Source organism: Sylvia atricapilla, chromosome 10, assembly GCF_009819655.1.
Source record: "Sylvia atricapilla isolate bSylAtr1 chromosome 10, bSylAtr1.pri, whole genome shotgun sequence".
Classification (NCBI taxonomy): Eukaryota; Metazoa; Chordata; class Aves; order Passeriformes; family Sylviidae; genus Sylvia; species Sylvia atricapilla.
In genome coordinates this window covers 17,316,548-17,341,674 of record NC_089149.1, presented here as the reverse complement: position 1 = coordinate 17,341,674, position 25,127 = coordinate 17,316,548, and the positions used below count along the sequence as shown (strand labels likewise).

Genomic DNA, 25,127 nt, shown 5'->3' with positions numbered 1-25,127 from the left:
TAGATATGAAGATTTATTTCTTTTTTATTTCTTATTTATTTCTTTTCTTTGGTTCCTGAGCAGAACGGTTTTCCTTTCCCTGAAGGAACTCCTGAAGGGTTGAGTGTGCTGGGCTGTGGTGGATTCTGGGGCAGAGTTTGGGGGTGTTGGGGTCGTGGTAATGGTATCAGGGGTGATGGAGTCTGGGGTGATGGATGCAGCGGGTTCCAGGGCTGAGTAGTGTTTGGGAGTGTTTGGGCTGTGGTGGTTTTCCAGGCAAAGGGCTTGGAGTGGTGGGGGGCGGTGGGTTCAGGTCAGATGGTGGGGCTGGGAGCGATGGGGTACGGCGGGGCGCAGGGCAGAGGACTCGGGGATGATGACAGGGAGCGGGGGCTTAGGGCTAATGGGGTTCCACGGGCAGAGTGGTTGGACGTGCTGGGTGCGGGGAATTCCAGGACACAGGGGTCGGGGTGCGGGGTGCGGCGGTGCTGGGGTGCGGCGCGTTCCCGCACAGAAGCGCAGACGGGCACGGGGCCGCTCCCCCCGGCCCATCCTGTCCCCGCGGGGGTCTGGCGGCTCCACCTGCCTCCCCCCGCGGGGCGGCCCCGGGGCCGGGCCGGGCCGGGCTCCGCCCGCCGCTGTCGGAGGCTCCGCCGGGCCGGGGCCGGTGGCGCAGAGCGGGACCCTCCCGAGCCCGCGTCCGTCCCGCTCCTGGGAGGGGAGGAGCCGGGGGGCTCCTGGGGAGGAGCCCGGGGGGCTCCCGATGAGGCGCCGGAGGATGAACCAGCTGTACATCGGCAACCTCAGCCCCGCCGCCACCGCCCAGGACCTCCGGCAGCTCTTCGGGGAGCGGCAGCTGCCCCTGCCCGGCCAGGTCCTCCTCAAGTCCGGCTACGCCTTCGTGGACTACCCGGACCAAAACTGGGCCATCCGGGCCATCGAGACCCTCTCGGGTGAGCGACCCCCCCGCGACCCCCGTATCCCCCCCCCGCGACCCCTCTGCTCACCCTCCCCGCCGCCCCCTCCCCGCGCATCTCCCGGTCCCCCCTTTCCTCCCTCCTTCCCCTCCTTCCCTCTCTCCTCCCGCCCCGGCTCTTCCCGACCTCGCCTCTATTTTTCGCTGATTTTTTTCTCCGATTTTATTGGGAGCCCCCGGGGCGCGACGCCCCCCGGCCCGCCGCCCCGCCGCCCCCCGCCGCCCCCCGGGGACCCGATTACGAGGTGCCCAGCCCCAACTCCCCGGGGGCGCCGAGCGGGGGGGGCCGGGGGGCCGGGGGGGGTGTGGGGACGCGGGGACAGCCTGGTGGGGCCGGGGGGTGGGATGGGGTGCGGTGGGATCCGATGGGGTGCGATGGGGTGGGACGGCATTTGGTGGGGGGGATGCTGCCCTGCCCCATCCCGGGGGGGATGCTGAGCGCCCCGCTGTCTCCGCAGGGAAAGTGGAGCTGCACGGCAAAGTGATGGAAGTGGATTACTCGGTGCCCAAAAAGCTCAGGTAACCCCGCGCCGTCCCCCCCGGAGTCCCCCCGATGGCCGTGTCCATCCCAGCGGGACGAGGGGCGCGCCGGGCGCTCCGGGATGGGGCGGGGGGGCGGAGGAGCCCCGTCGGTTTTACTTTCGCTCCCGAGCGCAGCGCGGCGGGGAAGGAGCTGCCGGCCCACGGCTGCGTTCCCACGGGGGGCACCCCCGCGATGCCCCCCAGCCCCACAACTCCCCACCGCTCCCGGGGAGAACAGACGCTTATTTAGCAGGAAAACGCGAGAAAAGCCCTTTCCTCCCACTTTGCGCGGCGTGGACGGAGGTTTTCCCAGCAGCGCAGCCAGCAGCGCACCCTTAGGGCTATTATTTTTCAGTGGGTAATTAATTAATTTTCCCTCTCCGAGCACCTCATCCCCCCTTTATCTAGCCGGAGAACCCCCAAAGCCGAAGCGTTTTATATTTAATGCATCGCGGCGAGCGCGCCCTCTTTTTCCCATCAGGTGCCCGAGGCCGGGCTGATGGGCACACGCGTTCCGCAGGGAGAACAAACCCCGGGACCGTGTGGCGTAGCCTCATCCCGAGGTTTATCTCCCCCTACTCCTGCCATGTGTCGGATTAAAAGGGAACAAAAAAAAACCACAACCCATCGCTTGCTTCGGGTGGGTAATTCGGCGCCGCTCGGCGCGGAGGTTTGGCCTGGGCTGGGAGGCGGGATACGGATTTGGTCCGGGATTGCTGCGGGGGTATTAATTTGGAAATGACGGGGGGGTTGGAAATGCTGTTGTGTAATTGAGGCTTACGGGGGGGGAATGGCTCATGCCCGGCATCACGTGTGCCGGAGTGGGATTTCGTCTTCGGCAGGGATCACACGCTCCCTTACCTTCAGAAAAACCATCCAAACGAGCCCCCCAGGAATCCCCAGGTGTGATATTTCTAAGCTAAACCTTTGCAGCAGCCTCAGGTTGTGCTGGTGGTGACTTTGGAAGAGGGATGGAGCCAGAAATCGGGAGTTTGGGGCGATAGTAGGGAGCCAGGGCTCGACCTTTACCATGGAGCAGGGGATGTAAACAAGGAATTCATCTTTAAATTCTCCGTCAAGGCTGCGGTGCGCCTGCTCTTCCTCCCAAGTTTTAAAATTAGGGGGGGAAAAATATCCATTTAACCAGCCCAGAAATAAATACTGATTTATTTTACATCGCTCTGTGTTCAGCTGGCTCCAAGTTTTCTATTCCCAAGTTTCTTTTGATTATCGAGGTCTAATTTAAGCTGGTATCTTTTTATGCCCGGCTCAAGAAATGTACCCTGCTTTATATTAATATCCCCAGTTTGGGGGGCTGTGCCTTACTCGGTAGATTATAGATTTTATTTTTGTAATGTGATTTTTGGCAGGGAACAGAGCCTCACGTGGTCGTGTTTATTCCCCCTCCCCCCTTTAAATTTGTAGAAAATCAAATTTTTATGGTTGTGGTTGAGTGCCGGAGAAACACTGGGATTTCAGGGAGTGAAATGGTAAAAATCTTTCTGTTACTGAAATGAATTTGGGGTTATTTGGGCTTGGAGAACCCAAGCTAGGTTGGCTCTCACCCCTGGACATTCCTGCGTCACGGGAATGTGAGGAGGTGCCGATGCCCGGCGCTTCCCTCCATTCCCTGACTTCACCTGAAATTCTTAATTTTGATATTAAAATCTAATACAGATCTATTCTATCGATATATCTGTATACATATAAATATATTTGGATAAGGAGCTGGCTGGAAAACCCCTGGGATAACTGGCCATGTGAAGTAGGGAAGGGAATTCCTCGATGGGAGGTGCTGGCAGAGGGGTTGTTTCTGTTTCTCCGAAGGCACGAATTAAATGTGACAGTGGTGGGAAGGAGCCTGAATCCTGCCCAGTCCATCGATTCACCTCCCACGAGTTTAAAATCAGCCCTTCTGCTGCCGTCCCAATGGTCTGGGCTCCTGTAGGAAGGATCCAACAGCTTTGTAATTGTTTTTTTGTTGTTGTTGTTTTGGTTTTTGGTTTTGTTTTGGGGTTTTTTGTGTTTGTTTTTTGATTGTTTGTTTGGTTTTGGTTTTTTTTTTCCTTTGTATATGTTGAATTGTGCCTTGGGGAATTAAAGAAAAAAGAATAATTTTATACTTTCATCAACATTTTCAATTTTTAAATTCTTTTAAAATTGATTTTAAACTCAGCAAGAGCAGGGGAATACTTTTATTTGCTTGAAGTAATCCCACCCCAAGAGTATTTTGCTTTTGGAGTGTGGCAGTGGGGGAAGCGGCAGCATCTTCCCCCTTCAAGATTGACTGTGTATTCCTAAAATCTTTAAAAAAATTACAATGGAAAAGAAAGATAGAAAAGAAGGAACATGCAAAGGTATATTAAAAAAAGAGCATTTTAAAAAAATTAAAATGTGAAGAATGGGAAGTAAAACTCAGCTAACCCAGTGCTGACTTTTATGCAAGAATTGTATTAAAAAGTAGTGGAGCTCAAGTTATTGTCCCCAAATCAGTCAAATTTTGGGAGTTTTGGTTCTGAGGGTGCCTTTCAATTCCTGCTTCTGCCATTATTGTCAGAAATGAGAAAGGAAAGCACGAGGGAGATGTGAAGAGCAGTGAGGGGAGCTTGGAAATCACTGTGATATTAAATGATTATGTAGAAATACATTATTATGTCTAAAACTCGGGTGGTTTTGCCCCAGACAAAGGTGGCTGGAGGGGGAGCAGTGCTGGTACCTGAGTGGCTTTTCTGGGGGTGATTTTATGGCACTTTCTCCTGTTTCCATAAGAATTACCCTTAAATAATTTTCTTTTGAGCATCAATTCAATTCTCATTTCTGCCTGGTTTTGCTTTATTGATTATTTACTTATTTCCCTGTGTTTTTCAACCCAGAAATTCTGCTGATGTTAAAGCTTGGGATAAACATCCACACTCTTTGTTCTTCCTCTGGACACCCCATCTTTGCTTTTCTGATCAATAATTGGTCATCATTAGTGAGCTGCTTAATTAGCAGGGAGGAATTCCCGGTTGCTTTGGCAGGAGAAGCTCCTGGAACCTCCCCACGTGTGTCTGGAAATGCACATGGGGAGCAGAAAATTGAATTTGGAGTGCTAAAAGTGGGGCTGCTCTCCGTCCTAGTTCTGTATCCCAAAACAGATACTTTTAAAACTTTTAGTGTGTTACATATTGATAAAAATTAATAATGCATGATGGTGTGTTTAAAGTATTTGGTATCTTTTAGGTAGATATAAATAAAAGATGTTACATGTATAAAGACACTATATAAAAGGTACTTAGATATATATATATTTATACGTATAAAAATATACTTGTAATACATATTTTTCTATGAGATATATGGACTAGATGACCTCTAAAGTTCAAACCCAAATCATTCTATGATTCTATATATATGTGTGTTTATATGAAACATTTATATAAATATATTAAATGACATAAAATACACATAATAGTCCTGTATAATATATAAAACTTTATAAGACATATTTATGTACAAAAAGAAATTTTATATATATATATAAAATTTTTTTATATAGACATACATATGAACTTGCCAGGGCAATGTTGGCCACATTCAGGATGGGAAACCCCTCTCCTGCTGCCCACTGGATGTTTGCCCAGTTTCCCGTAGGTTTGGGATGCTGTTCCCAATGGAGCTGGCCAGGAGAATTCCCTCGGAGCTGATTCTTTCCCAGACTCTAGCTTTGGCTCTGGAGAGGGATGACGCTGGTGCTCATTTTATTTTTGTTTTTATTTTTTGTTTTTATTTTTATTTTTATTTTTATATATTTTATTTTATTTTATTTTATTTTATTTTATTTTATTTTATTTTATTTTTATTTGCAGGTGTGGGTGAACTGAGAGTTGGTGATGTTTGAGTTTTGGTTTTCTTTAGATTTCTTTCCACGTGGGTCTTTGCTTCCATTAATTTTTCATCCCTTCTCTCCCCCCGTTATCCCCCCCATTTCCTTTTTCTTCCTGTTTCTTCCCCCACTCTTGTTTTCTCCCTTTTTCTTTTCTCCCTTCTTTCCCCCTTTTCTTTTTCCTTCTTCTCTGACTTTCTTTTTCCCCTTTCTTTCCCCCACCTTCTTTCCCCCCTTTTCCTTTTCCCTTATTTTCCCCCTTTCTTTCTTTTTACCCTTTTTTCTCCCCCCCTCTTTTTTTCTCTCTACTCTTTCCCCTTTTCTTTTAAACCCTCTCATCCCTCTCTCCTTTCTCTCTTCTTTTCCCCTTTCTTCCCCCCCCTTCATTTCCCCCTCTCTTCTTTTCTACTCTTCTTTTCCCCTTTCTTTTTCTGTCTCTTCCCCCCTTACCTTCCGTTCCTCCTTTTTTTCCTCGTATCTTTTATCCCCTTTCCTTCTTTCCGCTTCCCCCTGCCCTTCTTTCTCTACTTTCCGATATTCTTTCTGTCCCCATTTTTTCTGTTTTCCAATCCTTTTTATCCCTTCTCATTTTTTTTTTTAATTTTTTCCCCGTCTTCTTTTTTTGTACCTTCTTCTTTCCCACCTCTTCTTCCCCACCCTCTTTTGTTTTCCCCCCTTAATCTGCCGGGACAGTGACAGATGGGCCGCGATTCTCCTCCATCCCTATTGTAGATCCATCCCTGGGGCTGGAGCGCTCTGCTGCTGCCCGGCCCTCGGCAGGGGCTTTTCCAAACAGGGATTTTAATTCCTTAAGAGCGTCAGGGCAAAGCCCCGGGGCCAGGAGGGGAACTGGTGCAGTCGGAGCCTCCATGCTCCTAGCAACTGGTGGAAACTGGGGCAGCTCTTTAATGCTCATCCATCCCTCACCAAGCTGCTGCTCCGCAGGATCCGCTGCTGGGTGGGCCTGGGCCACAGCAAAGCTCCTTCAGGAGAACCCCAGCACACTCAGAAAATATAAATAATAATGAGCAGTCACAAATCCAGCAGCCTCTTCCTTCCCTGCCTGGTCAGGGGACTGTGGCTGGCTCGGGCTCTGAGCTGCTGGGTCTGGAAAATTCATCTGGGACAGAGTTTGATGATGGGAATCATTTTTTTGTAGATGTTTTCTTGCCTAGGACAAACATTTCATAAAGCAGGCAGAGCCTCCACTGGGTTTTCTGCATATTTTCCCTTTGTTCTTTTACCCCAGTTCTCTTAAAACTCATTTTTATGGAGAACAGGAGGTGGCAGAGCATGTTTTCTCTGCCCTCAGCACTGACCCGAGGTGGAAGGTGATAAAATCCCTTTAAGCTTTATTATAGTAAGATATTACAAAGCATGAGTAGGAATAAGGTCTGTGTTTTTTAGGGCAGAGAGTGGTGAAGCCATCCCTAGTATTCCATTATATTAATTATATACCATTATATATTATATTTCTATATTATTGTATGATATAGTAATATAGTATTATATTACTGTATTATTTTATTATTGTGTTATTTTATTGAGGTTTTATTACTGCATTATAGAGCTTATATTTAAGCCAGCTTTTTTCTATTTCCCAAATTCTTGTGGGAGACAAAGCCCCTCTGGAACCTCACCTTGACTAAGGGATGGATGGATGATCCATGGGGCCAACAGGGAAAATCCAGGAAGGTCTTGTGGATGTTGGGCACGGAGTTGGTGGCTCCTTCTTATTTCACAACTTCATGACATTTTTATTCTTGTCCTTCTGTGTCCCTGGATTTCGAGGGGGTTGTTACCCTCTGTTTTCCTGGAAGCTACAGGAGGGCAGGAAGCCATGCTGGAAAAGGAGGGGGATGTGCCAAAAACCCCTCAATCCTCCTGATTCCGGGGAAGAAACCCCAAGTTTTAAGGCTTTTCTATTTTACTGCATGATTTCTCAAGTGCAGGTAGCAGGTGCATGGCAGTAGTGATGCTGGCAGGGTGTGGATGGCCGGGGGTTTTCCATCCCCTTTCCCTGCAGGATCGTGATGCCAGCCCCATAATTCTGCTCTGGTGGATGCATGACAGGACACCCTGCTCCACCCTGGGTTATTTCATGAGCCCACTTTACCTCCTCACTCACTGCTTCATCCTCCCTGTGCTGCCGGCAGCTCCCGGTACCCAAACCCTGCTCTGGGGTGGAGGAGATGCTTCCTCTTCGAGCTGCTGGTGAGCAGGACTAGTTTGGGATTTAGAAGGGAAAAAAACAGATGAGCCTGGTTTTTCTTCAACTCTTGAAGCTGCTAAGGCAGCAAGGTGGGCGTGTGGAGATAGGAAGGAGGCAGAGGGATGCAGCTCTCCAGGTTATCTGAGGGCATTCACTACAGCAGGGCCAGTTGCATCACACAGTTGAGTGTTTTTCTCCCAGCTGGTAATTATGATTTATTTCATTCTTTAAACCCTCACCAGTCTGCTGCAAAATTGGGTGGGTGAAACGTGGCTGTCATGAGCTCCTGTGCCAGTGTTCTGTGCATGCCCTGGAGTCAGTCCCTGGGAGAGTGGGGAAAATGAAAATAAAATAAAACCAAAATAAAACCAGAAATCAAAATAAAGGGGGGTTCTGCCACGAAGTTCTCCTGGGAGTGGTGTTGGAGAAGAATGGCCCATGCCCCAGCCCTGGGAATAACTCATCCATCCACCATGGCTCCAGATGTACATCCATGACTCCATCAGTGATGGCTGTGTGTGGTCCAGCACTGCTCCAACCAGGTGTGGAATTGCAAGAGCCATAAGCACACCCAGTAGGAATAATAACCTTATCTTAAATGCTGGGTGGTGACGTTGAGCTGCTGGGAATCCTGCCCACAGGAGCTGAAGCCTCAGTGCCCTTTGGGTGTCTTTAGATGCTCTTCACTGGTTTGGATAGATGTTGGAAGTGGGAACATGCTGAAGTGGGGTTATGTGGCACCTTGTTGTGATCCATCTGTCTGGATGTTTTGGGAGGTGGGCCAGGAGGGGCGAGGCAGCCACTTGGGAGACCAGGGCTGCTCTGGCATCTCCCCTGGCATCTCCCTTGGCAGAGGAGTAGGGAAATTATGGCCCTGGAGCAATTCAATTCAAGGCAGGGCTTTTCCAGGAGTGGCAAAGGGATTGTGTCCAGCTGCTGTGCTGGTTTCTCTTGGATGTGCCGTGTGTCCCTTGGGCTCCTGGGCTTTTGTGACTGGTGTGCTGAGCCAAATGAAGCCCAAATGGAGAAGGGCTCCTCCGTGGTCCAGCCTGAGGCATTCCCACACTGGGAGAGGAGGGTGGCTGGGGTGATGCTTTGTCTTGGAGCTGAGCAGTGGCACTTTGGCATGAAGGTGCCCCCATTGGATTGGGTCCAGGAGGTGATGAGAGTGACTGGGCAGCATGTCCAGCTCTCTCTGATGGTTTGAGACTCACTGGGATTTGTTCAGGCACTCTGGCCTCGCAGCATGGCACCTGTTATCTCAGGAGTGAGATGCGTCCCTTGGAGGCAGGAGCAGTCTCCTGGGAACTGAGCATCTGGGCAAGATCTGGGCATCTTAAAATACACCTTCTGGAAAATGCTGGTGGGTTTTAACAATGAACCATATCCCATTTTCTGGGGTGGTCCCTGTGAGATGTTTAAGACTGGGAACAGCCTTGACCATGGACATGTGACAAGGGCAGAAGGGTTCAGGCTGTTGGTGAACAGACCAGGATCATCATTGCCAGGGTCTCCCTTGGGCCAGGTCCTCCTTCCAGGAGATGGGATAGGATGAATCCTGCTCCTTCCCTTGCAGGAATTTTAGGATTTCCAGCTGTGAAATCTCTAGTGGCAGGTGGGGACAGGAGCTTTTTCCCAAGCACACCTGCTCAGCTGGATGCCAGTACAGGGTTTGTTGTCCCACTGACCGTGGCTGAGCAGCCTCAGGAGATGCCAGGTTCCCTGATGGTTTCACTTGCTTGTCCGTGGTCCTTCTTATGGCATGAGCTGTGGGGTTTGTCTTGCCCTGACAGCCCACAGCTCAAAAAACATCCTTTTCCCTGCCTTTTCCTTGCTGGCCTCAGTGTCTGATCCCAGACTACTCGAGGAAAATCTTCATCTGCCAAAATTGTTGTCAGGGGCTCAGGGTTTGTCTGTCCAATGAATTGTGAGAGCAGAGACCAGAGCTGGAAGGTCTCATTTCCCAATGGTTGAAGATTCCTGGTGGGATCAGGTTGTTGATGTCTTCTTCCACCTCCTCCTGCCTCCTTGTCCTGCAGGATTTGGCCCAAAGCCCCTGGGTGTTGTTGGCAATCAGCTGGGGCTGCTTCTGTGTTCCCATGGAATTCTTTGTCTGGTGGAGCTTGTCCTTCCAAGCATCCTCCTTAAACTCATCCCAGGGAAAAGGAGAACTTCACAAAACCAGCTTCCAGCTGCTGCTCAGCTCCTGAAATCTGGCTGTGTGTGGAAATGGGGTGGCTTGGTGAGGAAAGCCATCCCTGGTGTTGGGAAGGGTGGCCCAGCTGTGCTCTGCTCAGAGCTGGACCAAGTGAGAACATAGGACAGTGCTGTAGTCAGAGCTGACTGACTCCAGGCAGGACTGGGAATGCTGATCTGGTGCCTTGTGGAGGAGCTCATGGCTCAGCTGGATCCTCCATCGGCTGTGTCAGAGCTTCTCACTGCCCAAGCACTTCTCACAGCCAGGCTGGGGAGATGTCTGGGGGCTGTTACTGCTGGGAAGCCTTGGCAGTGCTTCCTGTGCAGCCACAGCCAGCTTGGGAATGCAACCATAACAAGGTTGGGAATGGAACCACAACCAGTTTGGGAGTTGTCTTGGTTTGGAAAGACAAGTGTCTGCCAGGGAAAAGCCATTCCTTGGAATGGAGAATGTAAATTCCCTCCCTCTGAACTATTAAAATTTTGAAATTAAGGGGCTTTCAGGCAAAGATATGCGAATAGGAATAACAGTTCTTTACTAGGAATATTAAAAATTAAAAATGTAGTAATACAAAAAAGCAAATTAACAAAAAGAAAAACCCTTCCAGAGTCAGAACACAACCTGACACCCTGTTGGTCAGGGTGTTGGGAGCAGCCCAATCAAGTCCTCCTGGTGTGACAGATGTGGTTCTGTTGGAGCAGAGATGATCCTGTAGAAGGGTCCAGTGGTGGTGAGATGGGTCTGGTCTCCCTCTGGGAATCCAGTGCACACAGGCTGTGCTGGTGTTCTGAATCCCAGGTTTATCCAAGTAGGAATGCTGGGCTCCTCCCCCTGGGTGGAGCATCTCCCAGTGGGATGATGTAATTGTGTCAGCCCTGCAGTGAGCCTGGATGGCCCATGAACAGCAGATATCCCCTGGAGGGAGGATGGGTCCTGGGAGAGATAAGAACACTGCCCCACCTGGTTTAACAGCTGCCCATTCACAGAACACACCCACCCCTACCCCCAGAGTTAGAAGAGAAAGAAAAACACTTCCCCAATCGCTTTCAGCAGATGGGAATAGAACCCATGCTTTTGGTTACATCTTGCATTGCAACCCAAGACAGGAGTGAACCATGTTGTCATGTGAGTTTGGAAGTGCCACTGGACAAGGTTGGGTGTGTGGCCATCTCCAAGCTCAGGCCTCCAAGGATATTTATTTGTGTTTCCCCAAGCAAAGCAGCCCCATGTTGCTGGGAAGTGGTGGGCCTCAGCTGGATGTGCTTTTGGAGAGCGCTCCCCAAGGTATAGCAGGGCTGGCCACGATGGGGCTGGGGGTCCTGTTCCCACCCAGCCATCCAGCCCAGAGCAGTGTGGGCAGGGCTGGCCACGCATCCCTGTATGGTCATGACTCTGCTGCAGAGGCTCCTTTCAGGAGGTTTCCTTGGAAACCTGACAGCCAGCATGAGGAGGGAGCATTCCAGAGACAGCTTCAGCTCCAGTGGTGACCAGGGCAAAGCTGGGACAAATGGCTTTCCCTGGGGATACTGGAGCTGCTCTAGCTCACAGTGTGGGGAAGGGGGGTGCTTTGGAAAGCTGTCAGCAGCTGCTGTCTGATTCCCAGAGAGGCTTTTCCCTCAGCTGTGAGGTGACTGCAGACCCTAACCCAGGGCTTTGTCTTTGCAGGAGCAGAAAGATCCAGATCCGAAACATTCCCCCCCACCTACAGTGGGAGGTAAGAAGTGGCTGATCCCAAAAACATCCCGTTCATCTCCTTCTCCAGCAGCACATGGTCTGCACGTGGGCCACCCTTTAACTTCCTAATAACCACAGGAGGGAGCATGAACTGGGCTCCAGCTCCTGCCTGCTTTTGGGTAGCAGAGCTGTGGGCCAGCTTTGACTGCTTGGTCAGCTTTGGGATGATGGGATGCAGGTGGGTGGAGGCATTGGAGCAGTTGTGTGGTGCTAGAGCGTGTTTGTGGGTGGGGTGGGCTCCTGCTCTGCCTGCTTGGAGACTCACCTGTGTGGTTTGCTGCTCTGTCCCCAGGTGCTGGATGGCCTCTTAGCTCAGTATGGCATGGTGGAGAATGTAGAGCAAGGTAAGATGGTGCAGTGTGGTCCTCATCCCTGAAAATTTCCAGCACTGCTCCCTAGCTCTGCCCAGGCTGCAGGAAGCCCACTGAGATGAAACCTAGTTGGCTAACGAGACCTGCAGCACTGGTCTGAAATGGGTTTTGGACACAAACACTGCTGGTGGAGGTTGAGCCACCTGCCCATTGGTGGGATGATGTGGGCCATCCATTCACCATCCCCGGGAATGCTCCTGGTCCCTGAAAAACTGAGAAAAACTATTATCCCTGCAAGCAAAATTGAGCTGAGTGTAGCTTGGGATTGGAGCTGACCACTGGTGGGTCAGGGATATCCAGCCTTGCATTCTGCTTGGATCCAGCCTTAGATCTAACAGTCCTTGTGCTGGCATGCGGTGGTGCCAGGCATCTCCCTCTCCCCCCATCCCAGCTGTATCCCCCTCTGGAGCATGCCTAGAGCAGTGGTGACACCTCTCCCATCCCTGCTCCAACTCTGCTTCTCTTGCTCCCTGCAGTGAACACAGACACAGAAACTGCCGTTGTCAATGTGACCTACGCGACGAAGGAAGAGGCAAAAGTGTGAGTGGGGTTTGTTTTGGTTTGCCCGTAATTTCATACCACACCAGCTTTCCCAAGGAATCCCAGGTGTCTTCCAGGCTTCTCTCAAGCTGTCCCACCATTGGACTGTCTTCTGCCTTCTCCCCTGGCATGGGAGATGGGGTAGTACAAATTAGGGGTTATTTCAGAAGCAGAAGCATGGTTCCAAACAAAACGTTTTGTTCCATGCTTGTAGAGACTTCAGCCCTGTGCTAGAGACCAGCCACTAAGTAGTGAGCTTATTATTATTAGTGGCCAGGGTATTTTTGATATGATCAAGAGCAGATCCCAGGCCCCAAAGAGCTTTTCTGAGTCCATTTTTTGATGGACATTCCACCAGCTTCCCATCTGAGTTGACCAACCATGGCATTGGATAAGTGAGAACAGAGATGGGGACAGTGATCTGCTAGTCCAGGAGGGCAGAGGAGAATCCTTCTTGTGCCTCCAGCCTGGGCTGGATGTGCTATGGACCACGGATAAACATGATGTGAGTGTCTTAGAATCCTGAAGTCCCCTGAGCTGGAAGGGACCCACAACGATCATTGAGTCCAAATCCTGGTCCTGCACAGGGCAGCCCCAAAAATCCCACCATGGGCTTGAGAGGTGTGACAATAAAGGAAGACAAAGAGCTTCTCCAACACAGCAGTGCTTAATTCTTTGGGATAAGTGCCATTTTTGGATGTAGGAAAGGGATGGTGAACTTTCAGAAGTCCTCAGAGAATGTGGAATTCAAGCCTGACAAGAAGCTGCTTGTGATCAGTCAGTAGCCAAAGTGGGATGTGGTAGGAGCAGGGAAAGCTGAAGCCAAGCAGGATGTTGGCCAAACATCACAGCTGAGGAGGGGCTTGGGTACAGGTGCTGCTTCCCAGCCTCATCCAGCCAGGAAGGGAGTTGGGATTCCCAACAGAGGGGGCACCACGTGCTGCATCCTTCTTCCTGGAGCAGAGGTGGTGGCTTGGAAAAGGACATGTCACCTTTTCCATGTCTGTGAGACTGTTCCCATGTTGCGTGATGGCTCCTGGCAACGACTTTGCCCAGGTGAAGGGGCAGGTCCCTGAGCTGCCATCCCACTCCTGCTGGAGGAAGAAGTCATATGCCAGCTTTGGCATGATCCACGTGGAAGGGGATGATGTCCCACCAGGTTACAGGGCTTGCTCTTCATGGGAAAACTGTGGGGCTCTGGCTTCCCATGGCCACCTTACCCAGACTGGGGAGGGAGGAAGATGCAAGTTGGGAAGGGCCCATGTTCTGCATGTGGAGGAGCTGCTGGAGGGGGAACCCATCCCTGGGGAGCCCCTCAGCACCCCCTACATCTCCCTGCCTTGCAGAGCAATAGAGAAGCTGAGCGACCACCAGTTTGAGAACTATTCCTTCAAGATTTCCTACATCCCGGATGAAGAGGTGAGCTCCCCTCCGCCCCTGCAGCGATCCCGCCGTGGGGGCCACTCTTCCAGGGAGCGGGGCTCCTCCCCGGGGGGCTCCTCGCAGCCCAAACAGCTCGATTTCCCACTGCGGATGCTGGTGCCCACGCAGTTTGTTGGTGCGATCATAGGAAAGGAGGGCTTGACCATAAAGAACCTTACTAAGCAAACCCAGTCCAAGTAAGTACTTCTGATGGTTTTGTTTCCTTCCGTAGGGTGCTGTAGGTCCCAGCTCGGGTTCTCCCTGCACTGGGGGCTTTGGAGTGCCAGCCACTGCTGATTTCTTGGAGTGCAGCCTTCAGGGGGTGGTGGCAGAACTCAGGTCCTAAACCATTCCTGCTGGCCAGGGTGGTCTGGGTGGCAAGAGGGGGATGCACACTGGAAAAGGCCTGGAATGAGTTCCTAAAGCCTCATGAGAACAGCTGGGGGACGAGGCTTTAGGGAGAAATGGCAAGTTTGGGGATAAAATCATGGAGGTGAATCCTCAGTGCGGTGGTCTTTGTTCTTGGGATTTTCTCATCCTGCAGCATCCCACATGGGCTAGAGCTGTTGAAGGGAAAGGGACACTGTGGAAGCGCTGCCATGAAGAAGGATGGGTTTTTGTAACTGTTGGAAGCCTTTTTAGCTATTAACATGTTTATTTTTGAACTGAAAAAGGAAAAAAAAACAGGAAGTGGGGTTGTCTTGCCAAAGTTTTCCATGTTTCTTTTGCTGCTGTTCTCCTGGTCTCACCGCTTATTCTCTGCATGGTTTTCCTGCATGGTTTGCTCCTGCCCAGGTGTGTTTGTGTTTAACCCAAAGCTATCTTCTCCTGTGTTCATCATCCTGAACCTGGTGATCCCATGGGAGATGGGACTCCTGTCCCAGAGCATCCTAGTTCTCATAGGAGCTTTTAGAGGCAAATCTTTGGCAGTAGTGTGGCTGGAGGTAGAAAGACGAGCCAGACCCTGGCACTGGGTTGGCAGGAAGAGGTTTGTACAGAAGGGGGGCAGAGGAGTAGGGAGAGGAGCTCTTGGAGACTGGCTCACCCCAGAGTGTGGCCGCCTGGTAGCCGTGAGGAGATCCTGGTTGGCTGCAAGCCCTTCTCCAGGTGAGTCCTGGTGGGATGAGCAGCAGGTGTAGCTGTGTCCTCACCACCCAAGATTGGAATTTGCCCTTTCCAAGCCCTGAGCCTAGCAAGGAAGGTGGGAAAGTGCCAGTTTCTCCCAACCATGAAACCAAATGCTGTTGCTTGGAGCAGTTTCTGCCACTGAATTGTCCCTCCTTGTGGAGTGGCTCCCTGTGCCTGCCCTGAAGACCCCATGCTGTGGAGGAAGGCTGTGCTCAGTGCTCTACCCTCTCCTGCCCTACCCACAGTGAGGCACTGCCTCTGCTCAGGCTTGGGCGAAGGGAACCTCAAGAAGCCATCCCAGGCAGTCACAGGAGCCCCTGTCCTCCACTTTGGGTGCCATCCCACACTGTCCCTGCCCAGGCCACCCTCATCCACCGATGTGATGATCCGAGGGTGACATCCTGTTGCCTGGTCCCTGCTCCTCCTCAGAGTGACATCGGATTCTGGATTCCTCTGGTCGCATTTGATTTCACCCCTGGTTCCACACACAGAGATCCCAAAGATGCTTCTGAGCCCCAGGAGGCAAAACTGTCCCCAGGCTGAGCCGTCTTTTTCCATGAAGAAATGCAGACCAAGAGCCCACCCCACCAGGTGACCTTCCACAGCCCTTGGAAACCCATGAAGAGAGGATGATGGCTACCCAGCAGCCATGGGACCTGGATAATCCAACAGGCACACTGTATTGTCCACCTGGAGAGGGCTGTCCCTAACGACAACCACTCCCTGAAGCATTCCAAGTCCCCCCATAAAGTCTCTTGGAGGCTTTTCCTGCTGCACCGTATGCAAACCCAGTCCCCCCAGCCCTGGTCGTCTTTCTCTGAAGCATGTGGTGATGGGGTGAAGGTACTGAAGGTCTCCTTCTCCATCCTCCTGTTGGAATGAAGCACTTCAGCAGTGGCACTGGGATGTGCTGGGAGTTCTAGAGCTTTTCCTTCCCCAGATCTATGGGGTGGGATGTGCCTGAATGCAGTGGCCCTGTCTTGGCATCCCTTCTTCTCTCTGGCAAATGAGCTTGTGCCTGCACATCCAGATGTGGGATGGATTGGTCAGCCAGGAGCCTGGCGTGTGCCCCTTGCTAAGGCTTGTCCAAGGTCCTCATCACCTTGATGCCTCCATTCATCACTTCTGTGGCACTTGGTCTCTGGCACAAAGGCTCAGCTGTGTTCTCATCTCCACCTTCCTCGCCTGTTCATGGGTCCAGGGAGCTGCCTGGCTCCCATCTATGGGGTTTTTTGGGATTCCTCATCATTTCCCGCTACCTGGGGAGCATCAGCCTGGTCCGTCATCACTTCATATGGCTGTCATGACGTGTTCACCCTGTCCCTGTTGAAGGGGTGGCAGCAAGTGTCCCTGTACCTGCTGGGAACGGGACCTCCAGGCTAACCTGAGTGAGCTCCATGACTGGGGCACCAACTGAAGCCATGGGGGATGTGGAGAGATGGAGCCTACGAAGGGAATCATACAGTCTTCACTCCCTGTTCAGCACTTGGAAGGAACCACTCTGGAGTCCCTTTGGAGCAGGTGGGGTGGGCCCTGCCCTTCTCTCAGGAAAGGCTCACCCAGCTGCCCCCATTCCACCATCTGTGCTCCAACGTGCTGGCTCTTGAGCTCTTGGAAGAGTTGACCTGTGCAAACCCACCCACCTGGACCCTGCAGCATCCCCATATGGCTCTGTGTGGTGACTTGGCCCCACAGTCCTTGGCCTGGCATGTGCAGCAGCACCCTGGATGATCCCATTGGGACAAGACCTCGGAGACGTGGCCTTGGAGGGGACCCACTGGAGCTGAGTGCTGGCGGCAATCCGGAGTGGCTGAGCTGCCACTACCACATCTGCTCGGAAGATCTGGCCCTGGCTGCAGCAGTCACAGGGACACCAAGGTGGTGGCCGATGGCAGGATGGGTGCACGGCATCACCCTCCGGTGGGAAGAGCACGCAGACTGGCGCAGAGAAGACGGAAAGGTTCTTGCCCCTGTTATCCAAGGCGCGTGGTTGAGGTGCGGGAGTCTCCTACCCTGCTTTCCTCTCTCCCTCTCTCTCAGGGCTTTGCCAGGTACGGTTGAGCGTGAGGAGCGAGCTGGAGGCCGTGCCTCCTCCCGCCATGAGCTGAGGGAGGACCAGAGGAGTAGAGCACGGTCCCTGCCGGTGCACACGGGAGCCTTCTGGTCTCCCCTGGAAGGGCGTGAGTACCAGCGCTGTTGTTGCCGGGTGCCTCCGTGCCGTGACAGATGCTGCCCATGGGTAAGTGCTCTCTGTCCCGAAGGACGTGGTCGCTGGACAGCCTTGGGTGTTGTGCAGAGAGAGGCAGAGGTCAGAAGGGCCTCTGATCCGGTCTCCTGCTCCAAGCGGGACTGGCGTCAGGGATGATAGACCAAGTTGCTCAGGGCTTTGTCCAGTTGAGGATTTGTTCTGCCCCCTTGATGCGTTGGTTGATGTTGTGACACCCCTCAGCTTCCAGGACCTCAGGTCCTACAGGCGAATGTGGCCCAAATCTGAGTCAAACCACCTGAAACCAAACACTGCCTGGGCTTGCGTGAGCCAGGTGATGGTAGATGCACCTGAGACCTAGGTTCACCCCAAAGCTTGAGCAAGTGCTGAAATGAGTTTTTCTCAGCTTCTGAGCTCTCAGAAACTTCTGTGTGGCACCAGACCCATCTCAGGGTCTCTTCTCTGCTGGTTGTTTCGCCACAGGGTTGACATCCATCGGAAGGAGAACGCTGGCGCTGCTGAGAAGCCCATCACCATCCATGCCACTCCGGAGGGATGCTCAGAAGCGTGCCGCATGATCCTGGATATCATGCAGAAAGAGGCTGAAGAAACAAAATCGTGAGTGCTCCTGGCTCAGCCAAAAGCATGGTGGGAATTGTCTTAGTTTGAAAGACAGGTGTCTGCCAGGGACAAGCCATTGGAATGGAGAAGGTAAACCCCCTCCCTCCAAATTATTATAATTTTGAAATTAAGGGATTTTCAGGCAAAGATATGGGAATAGGAATAACAGTTCTTTACTGGGAATATTAAAAATGTAGTAGTACAAAAAAAAGCAAACAAAACACCAAAACCACACGCCTCCCACAAACACTGACAGAGTCAGAATACAGCCTGACACCCTGTTGGTCAGGGTGTTGGGAGCAGCCCAATCAATTCCTCCTGGTGTGACAGATGTGGTTCTGTTGGAGCAGAGATGATCCTGTAGAAGGGTCTAGTGGTGGTGAGATGGGTCTGATCTTCCTCTGGGAATCCAGTGCAAATAGACTGTGCTGATATTCTGAATGTCAGGTTTGATCCAGGTAGGAATGCTGGGCTCCTCCCCCGGGGTGGAGCATCTCCCAGTGGGATGATGTAATTGTCTCAGCCCTGCAGTGAGCCTGGATGGCCCATGAACAGCAGATATCCCCTGGAGGGAGGATGGGTCCTGGGAGAGATAAGAGCACTGCCCCACCTGGTTTAACAGCTGCCCATTAACAGAAGACACCCACCCCTTCCCCCCAGAGCCATGAGGAATGAGTCATAGAAGTGATAAAGAAAAAAACACCTCCCCAGCTGATTTCAGCAGATGGGAGTAGAATACATCTTACATTGCAACCCAAGACAGAAATGGTGGTGGTAGTCCTTATCCTTTCCAACGCATCCTTAGGACCTGTGGCTGGAAATTTCTATGTTTCCTGACTGACTGGACCTTGAGATTTTATTTTTTTTAAATCCATTTTAGAGCAGAAGAGATTCCCTTGAAAATCCTGGCACACAACAGCCTGGTGGGGAGGTTGATTGGCAAGGAGGGCCGCAACCTCAAGAAGATTGAGCAGGACACGGGCACAAAGATCACCATTTCCCCGTAAGTTTCTGTGACAGGACCGAGGGGAATGGCTTCCCACAGTCCAACGGCACAGTTAGATGGGATATTGGGAAGAAACCGTTACCCGTGAGGGTGGTAGATTGCCCAGAGAAGGTCTGGCTGTCCCTGGAAGTGTTGCAGGCCGGGTTGGACAGAGCTTGGAGCTATCTGGTTTAGTGGGAGTTGCCGCAGCCCATGTCGGGATGGAACTAGATGTGCTTTCACATCCTTTTATACCCAAACCATGATCTATCATTCAGTGAAGTCCTGGTGAACCCCAGGCCACCCCATTCCATCCAACATGGTACAAACAGTGCTGGTGCCGAAAAACAGAGCAGCTGTGTTCCTCCGTGTGCATTCCGTATCCCAGGTGGATGTTCCTCACCCCAGTTGCTGGGCAAGGAGAGGGTTTGCAGCTCTCACACTGTCTCGGGGGAAACCCTCAGCTGTGGTTTGAGTTTTCCTGGGGTTTTTCCTGACTTGAAGAAGGAATGTAACCGTGTCTCTGGGTTTTTCTGTGGAGCAGGCTGCAGGATCTGACCATCTACAACCCTGAGCGCACCATCACGGTGAAAGGCAGCACAGAGGCCTGCTCCAACGCCGAGGTGGAGATCATGAGGAAGCTGCGCGAGGCCTACGAGAACGACATGGTGGCCGTCAATGTAAGCTCGGCCCTCCCACCATGCCTGCTCCTGCTGCAGGTGGCCACAGGGAAATTCAGAGTGGAGGCCAGTGTGTCACAGCAAGCCTTGAGCCTTGCCCATCACATCTGCACCGTGTTGAGAAGCTCAGTGCTCCACTTTTCACACTTTCCTCCGTGTCTTTCCTTTCCCAGCAACAGGCCAACCTGATCCCAGGACTGAACCTCAATGCTTTGGGCATCTTCTCCACAGGGTTGTCCATGCTCCCATCCACGCCAGGGGCCCGAGGGGCTGCAGCTGCCCCCCCATACCACCCCTTTGCAGTAAGTGTGAGATGTTCCCCATGTCTGGAGTGTCCTGCCAGAGCTGTTGGGTTTGGGTGGACACTGTAGCTGTGGGAGCCACCTCATGGGGAACTCTGGCTCTCAGCCATTTGGGGAGGATGCTCATTGCAGCAGCAAAGTGGAGAGGACAGGGAATGAAGGTGGCAACCCCCAGGAATTGGCTGTAACCCCCTGGGTTCAGCTGCATCCCTGTGTTGTGCTGAACTGGGTTTCACCAGGGTTTAAGGACTGCCTGTGTCCCAAGGGTGCTGCTCTCCGAAGAGAACATGGAAAAGCCATGTGGGTGGTCTTCAGTCCTGACCCCAAGCCCACCACTGGATTGTAATGGTATGGGCTGGGTTGTGCCTTGTGAGTCTAGTCTTGGTGGCCACCAGAGCCCCCTGGTGTGTCCCTCCAAGGGACAAGCAGCCCACCCTGCACATCCACGGACAGCAGCTTGTGTCCCTGCCTTGACACCCAAGGGGCTGTGCCTGTGGGGATTCAGTCTCCACCTCACAGGGGAGGGCTCTCCTTGTTCTTGGGGTGCTGAAACCTGGGCAAGGATGTTCACAACCCCTGAGGTGACAGTGGGCAGGGATGGTGCAGTGCTGGGAGAACAGGATGGCCCAGGTGCTGGTGGAGAAGGTACTTCCCAGGTCTCTTGGGTGCTGTGGACTGTCTCTGTTAGTCCCTAAATAATTTATTCTGAGCTGTGGGTTAATTTACCTGTGTTGTTTTCTTTCCCTGGAATGCCAGCAGCAGAGCGGGCAGAGGAGGACGGTGAGTGCCTGGGAGGATGTGTAGGGGGTGTGGTGGCTCTGGAGGGCTCCAAGCGGAGGGCTCCAGCTGGAGTGGCAGATGTGGTTCTGTTAGAAGCAGAGATGGTCCAGTAGAAAAAGGGTCCAGTAATGGTGAGATGAGTCTGGTCTTCCTCCAGGAATCCGGTGGAAAACTGAGCTCCTGGTGACATTGGTGGGTCCTCTTATCTGGGCAAAGATGGTTTGGCTCCTTCTCCCTGGGTAGAGCATCTTACAGTAGTATGATGTAATGTGTCATGTCCTTGGTGAGCTTTAATGGTCCATTAACAGAAGATAGCCCCATGGGGGTAGTGGAACAATGACCAGAGATAAGCAACGCTGACTCATCTGAGCAACACTGCCCCATTTGAGCAACACTGACCCACCTGGTTTTTAACAGCTGGCTTCTTATCAGAAAAGGCAGTTAACCTCTCCTCAACCAGGTTTCGGCCACTTCTTTGTTTAAGTACTCTTACGGATCCAACACTTGATCTCCTTGGTAACTTATGGGGAAAAAAAATTCTTTAGAATGAAAGAGGGACAAACCTAATCCCCAACAGGCCAGAAGAGAACTTTTTTCCTGATACAAACATTAGCAGGACAAAGGCAAGAAAACAGCAGTGGGGAGGGACTGGGGTTAACTAGGAGCTCCCATCCACATCCCAGCCTCGTGCTGTGCCATAGGCACAGGGTCTGGGCTGCAACTCGTCCTTGGATGTGCCTGCACTCTCCTGGAGGGGTTTCAGGGGATGAGGGGTGGTCACTGTGTCCCTTGTGTTGCCCATGGTGGTGATACACTCCCGGTGTCAGGTTGGGGGTGTCTGGGAAGGGGCTCGAACCTTGAGGACATCATTGATGTCACTGACCTTCATTTTCTCTCCCACCACAGGGCTCCTCAGCCTATCTGTCGAGTCTGTACGGAACCCCTGCCGCCGGCACCTTCCCCCATCAGCACCCCGTAAGTTTCCCTTCCCCAAAAGTTCCCTGGCACCTCCCGCCATGACATCTCCCTTGGGCACCTTGTGGGAGGGCAGGCAGAAACCAGGGAACATGTGCCAGGACCACAGCCCAACCCAACAGAATCCAACCCAGTGCACCACCTCTTCAAGCCTGGACTGCTGGCAAGGGGAAGCAGCCCCCTGATCCAGCTGTTCCTCTGACCCTCTGGCTCTTCCATGCCCTTTCCAGCTGCCGGAGCAGGAGGTTGTGAACTTGTTCATCCCAACACAGGCAGTGGGAGCCATCATTGGGAAGAAGGGACAGCACATCAAGCAGCTGGCACGGTTTGCTGGTGCCTCCATCAAGGTGAGCAGGAACGAGGGGCTGGGCCAGGGCTTTGTGCCTCAGTTTCCCCTTCCCACTGCTGAGGCCAGAGAAAGGAGCCCTTGGTGGATGGTTTTGCTCCCCAGATAAGTAGAACGCCAGTCCTGCAGCATCCTGATTGTTTCCACTGCTTGGGTAGGGGGTGTCTCTGCATGGGGGTTGTCCCTGCACTGGGGCACATCCCACACAGAGGAGGTCTGGCCCAAGGAGGGGTCACACTCACACTCCTTCCCTGTGCCCCTGCAGATCGCCCCCGCAGAAGGTCCAGATGCCAGTGAGCGCATGGTGATTATCACGGGGCCGCCTGAGGCTCAGTTCAAGGTGCGTTGGTGGCAGGGTGAGGGGCTGGCTTGGGGACGTGGGTAGGGGCAAGGTGAGAGCATTCCGTTGGTCCCCACAGTGCCAGGGGGGCTTCTCAGCTTGGGACCACGGTTTTGGTGCTGTCAGACATTGGCACATGCCTGAAGGCCACCTCCAGGATGCTGCCTACCACCTCTGTGTCTCTTTTGTGCCCTCTCCAGGCTCAGGGGCGAATATTTGGCAAGCTAAAAGAGGAAAACTTCTTTAACCCGAAAGAAGAAGTGAAGCTCGAAGCCCACATCAAGGTGCCTTCCTTCGCCGCCGGCCGTGTCATCGGCAAAGGTGGCAAGACGGTAGGTGAGGGTGTGTGAGCTCCCACCTGCCCCGGGAATAGTGCTGGACGTCCCCTGTCCCCCATCAGCACCATCACAGGTGCTCTGTGATAGCAGTGATGTCTCAGTCCCAGCCCCATGTCCTGGCGGTGGCTCTTGGATGGCAGCCATCCCAAGGAGGCAGACAGGGTATGAGGCACAGCAGCCTGGTGCCATGTCCCGGCTCAGAGCTGGGGTGGCACCAGCAGAGGAGGATTTTGGCTCTTCCCCAGCAAAGCCTGGATCTCTGTTGTTGGCTCCAGGTGAATGAACTGCAGAACTTAACGAGCGCAGAAGTCATTGTGCCGCGAGATCAAACCCCGGACGAGAACGAGGAGGTCATCGTCAAAATCATTGGGCATTTCTTTGCCAGTCAGGTAAGGTTTGACCCTGGCTCTCCCACCATTTCCAGTTTAAAGAAAGCTGCCAAGCACAGCATCCCCTGAGCTGCTCTGAGTGGTTTCTGTGCACCCAGGATGCACTGAAGGGGTTGTTGGCTACATTAAAATGAAAGATTGGCTTGTACCAGCCAAAATCTGTGCCTTGGACACAGGGTGGGGATTGGCTCCTGAATCCCACCTGGGTGCACCTAACCAGGCTGGGTTCCTGACTGTGAGGACGTGGTGACACCCCAAAATCGAGGCTCTTAAATGATGATAAGAACAAGCCCAAACCCTTATTTTAGCACATCGCCATTTATCAGAGAATCACTCACGTATTTGGCCTGGTGTTAAAAGCTGTGGGGCTGTGATGCTGTTGTGCTTGGCAGGGGCTCAGCTCCGCTGTGCCTACCCCCGTTTCTTGCCCCCTCCCCAGACGGCCCAGCGCAAGATCAGGGAAATCGTGCAGCAGGTGAAGCAGCAGGAGCACAAACACGCTCAGGGAGCCGCGGCCTCGCAGCACAGCAGCAAGTGAGGCTCCCGCCAGCACTGCCCGACGAATGTAACCCCATCACTGCCAGAGCCCAGCAGGGCGGGGGACAAACCAAAGACCCCCGAGCCCCCAGCAGTGCAGACCCGGGGCACGGGGGGCTCTCTCCATCCCACAGCTTCCGCCTTACTCCATTGCCTCCCCTTCCCGTCAGCTGGACTAACACAGGCAGAGAGGTGGTTTTTATTCTGGAATTCTCCCCAAACCTACCCATTCCACTCTGGAGGAGGAGCTCGCCCGGCCAGGGGCAGCCGTGGCACTTGTTAATTTAGAATTAATATATCAGTAATGAAACTAACGCCGATTTTTAAGTTTTGTAAGGTTTTATTTTTTAACTCACTTTTTAAAATTTTTTGAGGGAGGGGACTGTTTGTTTTTTAACAAAAGCAGGCTTATCTCGAGGTTTAACAGCAGGAGCTGGTTCATTGGTTCTCTAATGCACGGTAGAGCAGAGCTGTAGGATCGCCAGCAGGGAAAAAATACTAAGTAGCTGTTGAAAAGCAATTTCTGAAGGGTTTTGAGAAGAGCAGGGCCTGTAGGAATTATTTCTCTCATTTACACACCTTTTCCTCTTTGCTTTGGACACCAAAAGCAGGGTTTGCATCCGTTCTGTCCCCCCTTTGTGTCCGTCACTGCCCATTTCACTCATCCCTGAAAAATGATGGGCAGCACCAGCCTGGTCCACTTTGGACTGGGAACTTTCGGGAAAGATCCCTGTTGCTGGGAGAGGAGGAGGAAATGGGTGAAAAAAAATGGATTTACAAGAGGTTGGCACTGGAAAATCCAACCAGCAAAATTGGCTTCAAATGAAAAATAAGCCTCCCGACATACACACACAGAAAAACTACCTCAGGTTTTTGTACCTCAGCACCTTGCGCTTGCGTTGCCCTTTTAGAGATTTTTGTATGCCTTGTAAAACTGATAGTTGGAGCATTTTTTTATTTTTGTAATAAAAAAAAAAAACGAGTTGGAAAAATTATCTTGACCAAGTCAGCTGCGAGGTGGAAGAAGGAAACCATCCCCTGTGTCCCAGAGCTCTTCCGTAGTCTCCTGCAAGCCAAGAGCCAGTGGCTGTTCCTTCGGAGAAAGCTTGAGAAATGGTTAAAAAGAAAAGAAAAAAAAAAGGGAAAAATAAAAAAGCCAAATATACACAAAAAAAAAGAGGGTTGAAGTAAATCCAAGTGATGGATGGACATGGTGAAAGCCAACGGGCAAGAGCAGGGATGGGAGTGGAGGTGCCTGTGCCAGCACCACTCCCATGGGCTGCAGATCTGTGTTTTCCTCTGCTGCAAAGTGTTCTGTGAAAACCAACCCGAGACACCAACAAAAAAAAGAGAAATATATCCAGCTAACCAGAGCCTGAGTCTGCTCTCTGTTGCTTTCTTTGGGGTCCCTTTTGGTGGTCACAGCTGGGAGTTCCTCCCTGGTGCCCAATCCCCTGCTGCCAGGGAGGGAAGGGCTGGATGTGGGGTTGCAGGCATTGCCAGGTGTACTTTTATCCAGGGACCTGGGAAGTGTTGCCATCATGAAGCCACCTCTCCCCTCCCTGCACATCCCTGGATGGAACATCGGGTGGGAAAAGGCGCCAAACGGGGCTGGGATGGCCTTTGGGGGCAGGGCCTGGGATGCTGATAGGTGCCACAATGAGGCACCACCCCCTCCATGA

The 25,127-nt window shown here is 52.3% G+C and overlaps 1 protein-coding gene across 1 annotated transcript; it reads left to right on the top strand.

Annotated features, from left to right (window-relative positions):
- The first annotated feature begins 654 nt into the window (after positions 1–654).
- IGF2BP2 (insulin like growth factor 2 mRNA binding protein 2) lies at positions 655–24,818 on the top strand. The gene is made up of 17 exons (XM_066326153.1): positions 655–932; positions 1,414–1,474; positions 11,417–11,465; positions 11,778–11,829; positions 12,333–12,396; positions 13,743–14,015; positions 17,636–17,770; positions 18,654–18,776; positions 19,303–19,438; positions 19,612–19,740; positions 20,497–20,520; positions 21,427–21,495; positions 21,726–21,842; positions 22,107–22,181; positions 22,382–22,513; positions 22,795–22,908; positions 23,348–24,818. Exons 1-17 carry the CDS (start codon positions 743–745, stop codon positions 23,444–23,446), a joined length of 1,842 nt encoding a protein of 613 aa, XP_066182250.1. The 5' UTR covers positions 655–742; the 3' UTR covers positions 23,447–24,818.
- Positions 24,819–25,127: the final 309 nt, after the last annotated feature.

Bases quoted from the DNA above. Each gene is read 5' to 3' on its own strand.
- IGF2BP2 (XM_066326153.1), top strand. From the start codon at position 743: ATGAGGCGCCGGAGGATGAACCAGCTGTACATCGGCAACCTCAGCCCC. The intron at 19,741-20,496 runs GTAAGTGTGAGA...CTGGAATGCCAG, and splicing joins CCCCATACCACCCCTTTGCA to CAGCAGAGCGGGCAGAGGAG. The intron at 21,496-21,725 runs GTAAGTTTCCCT...TGCCCTTTCCAG, and splicing joins CCTTCCCCCATCAGCACCCC to CTGCCGGAGCAGGAGGTTGT.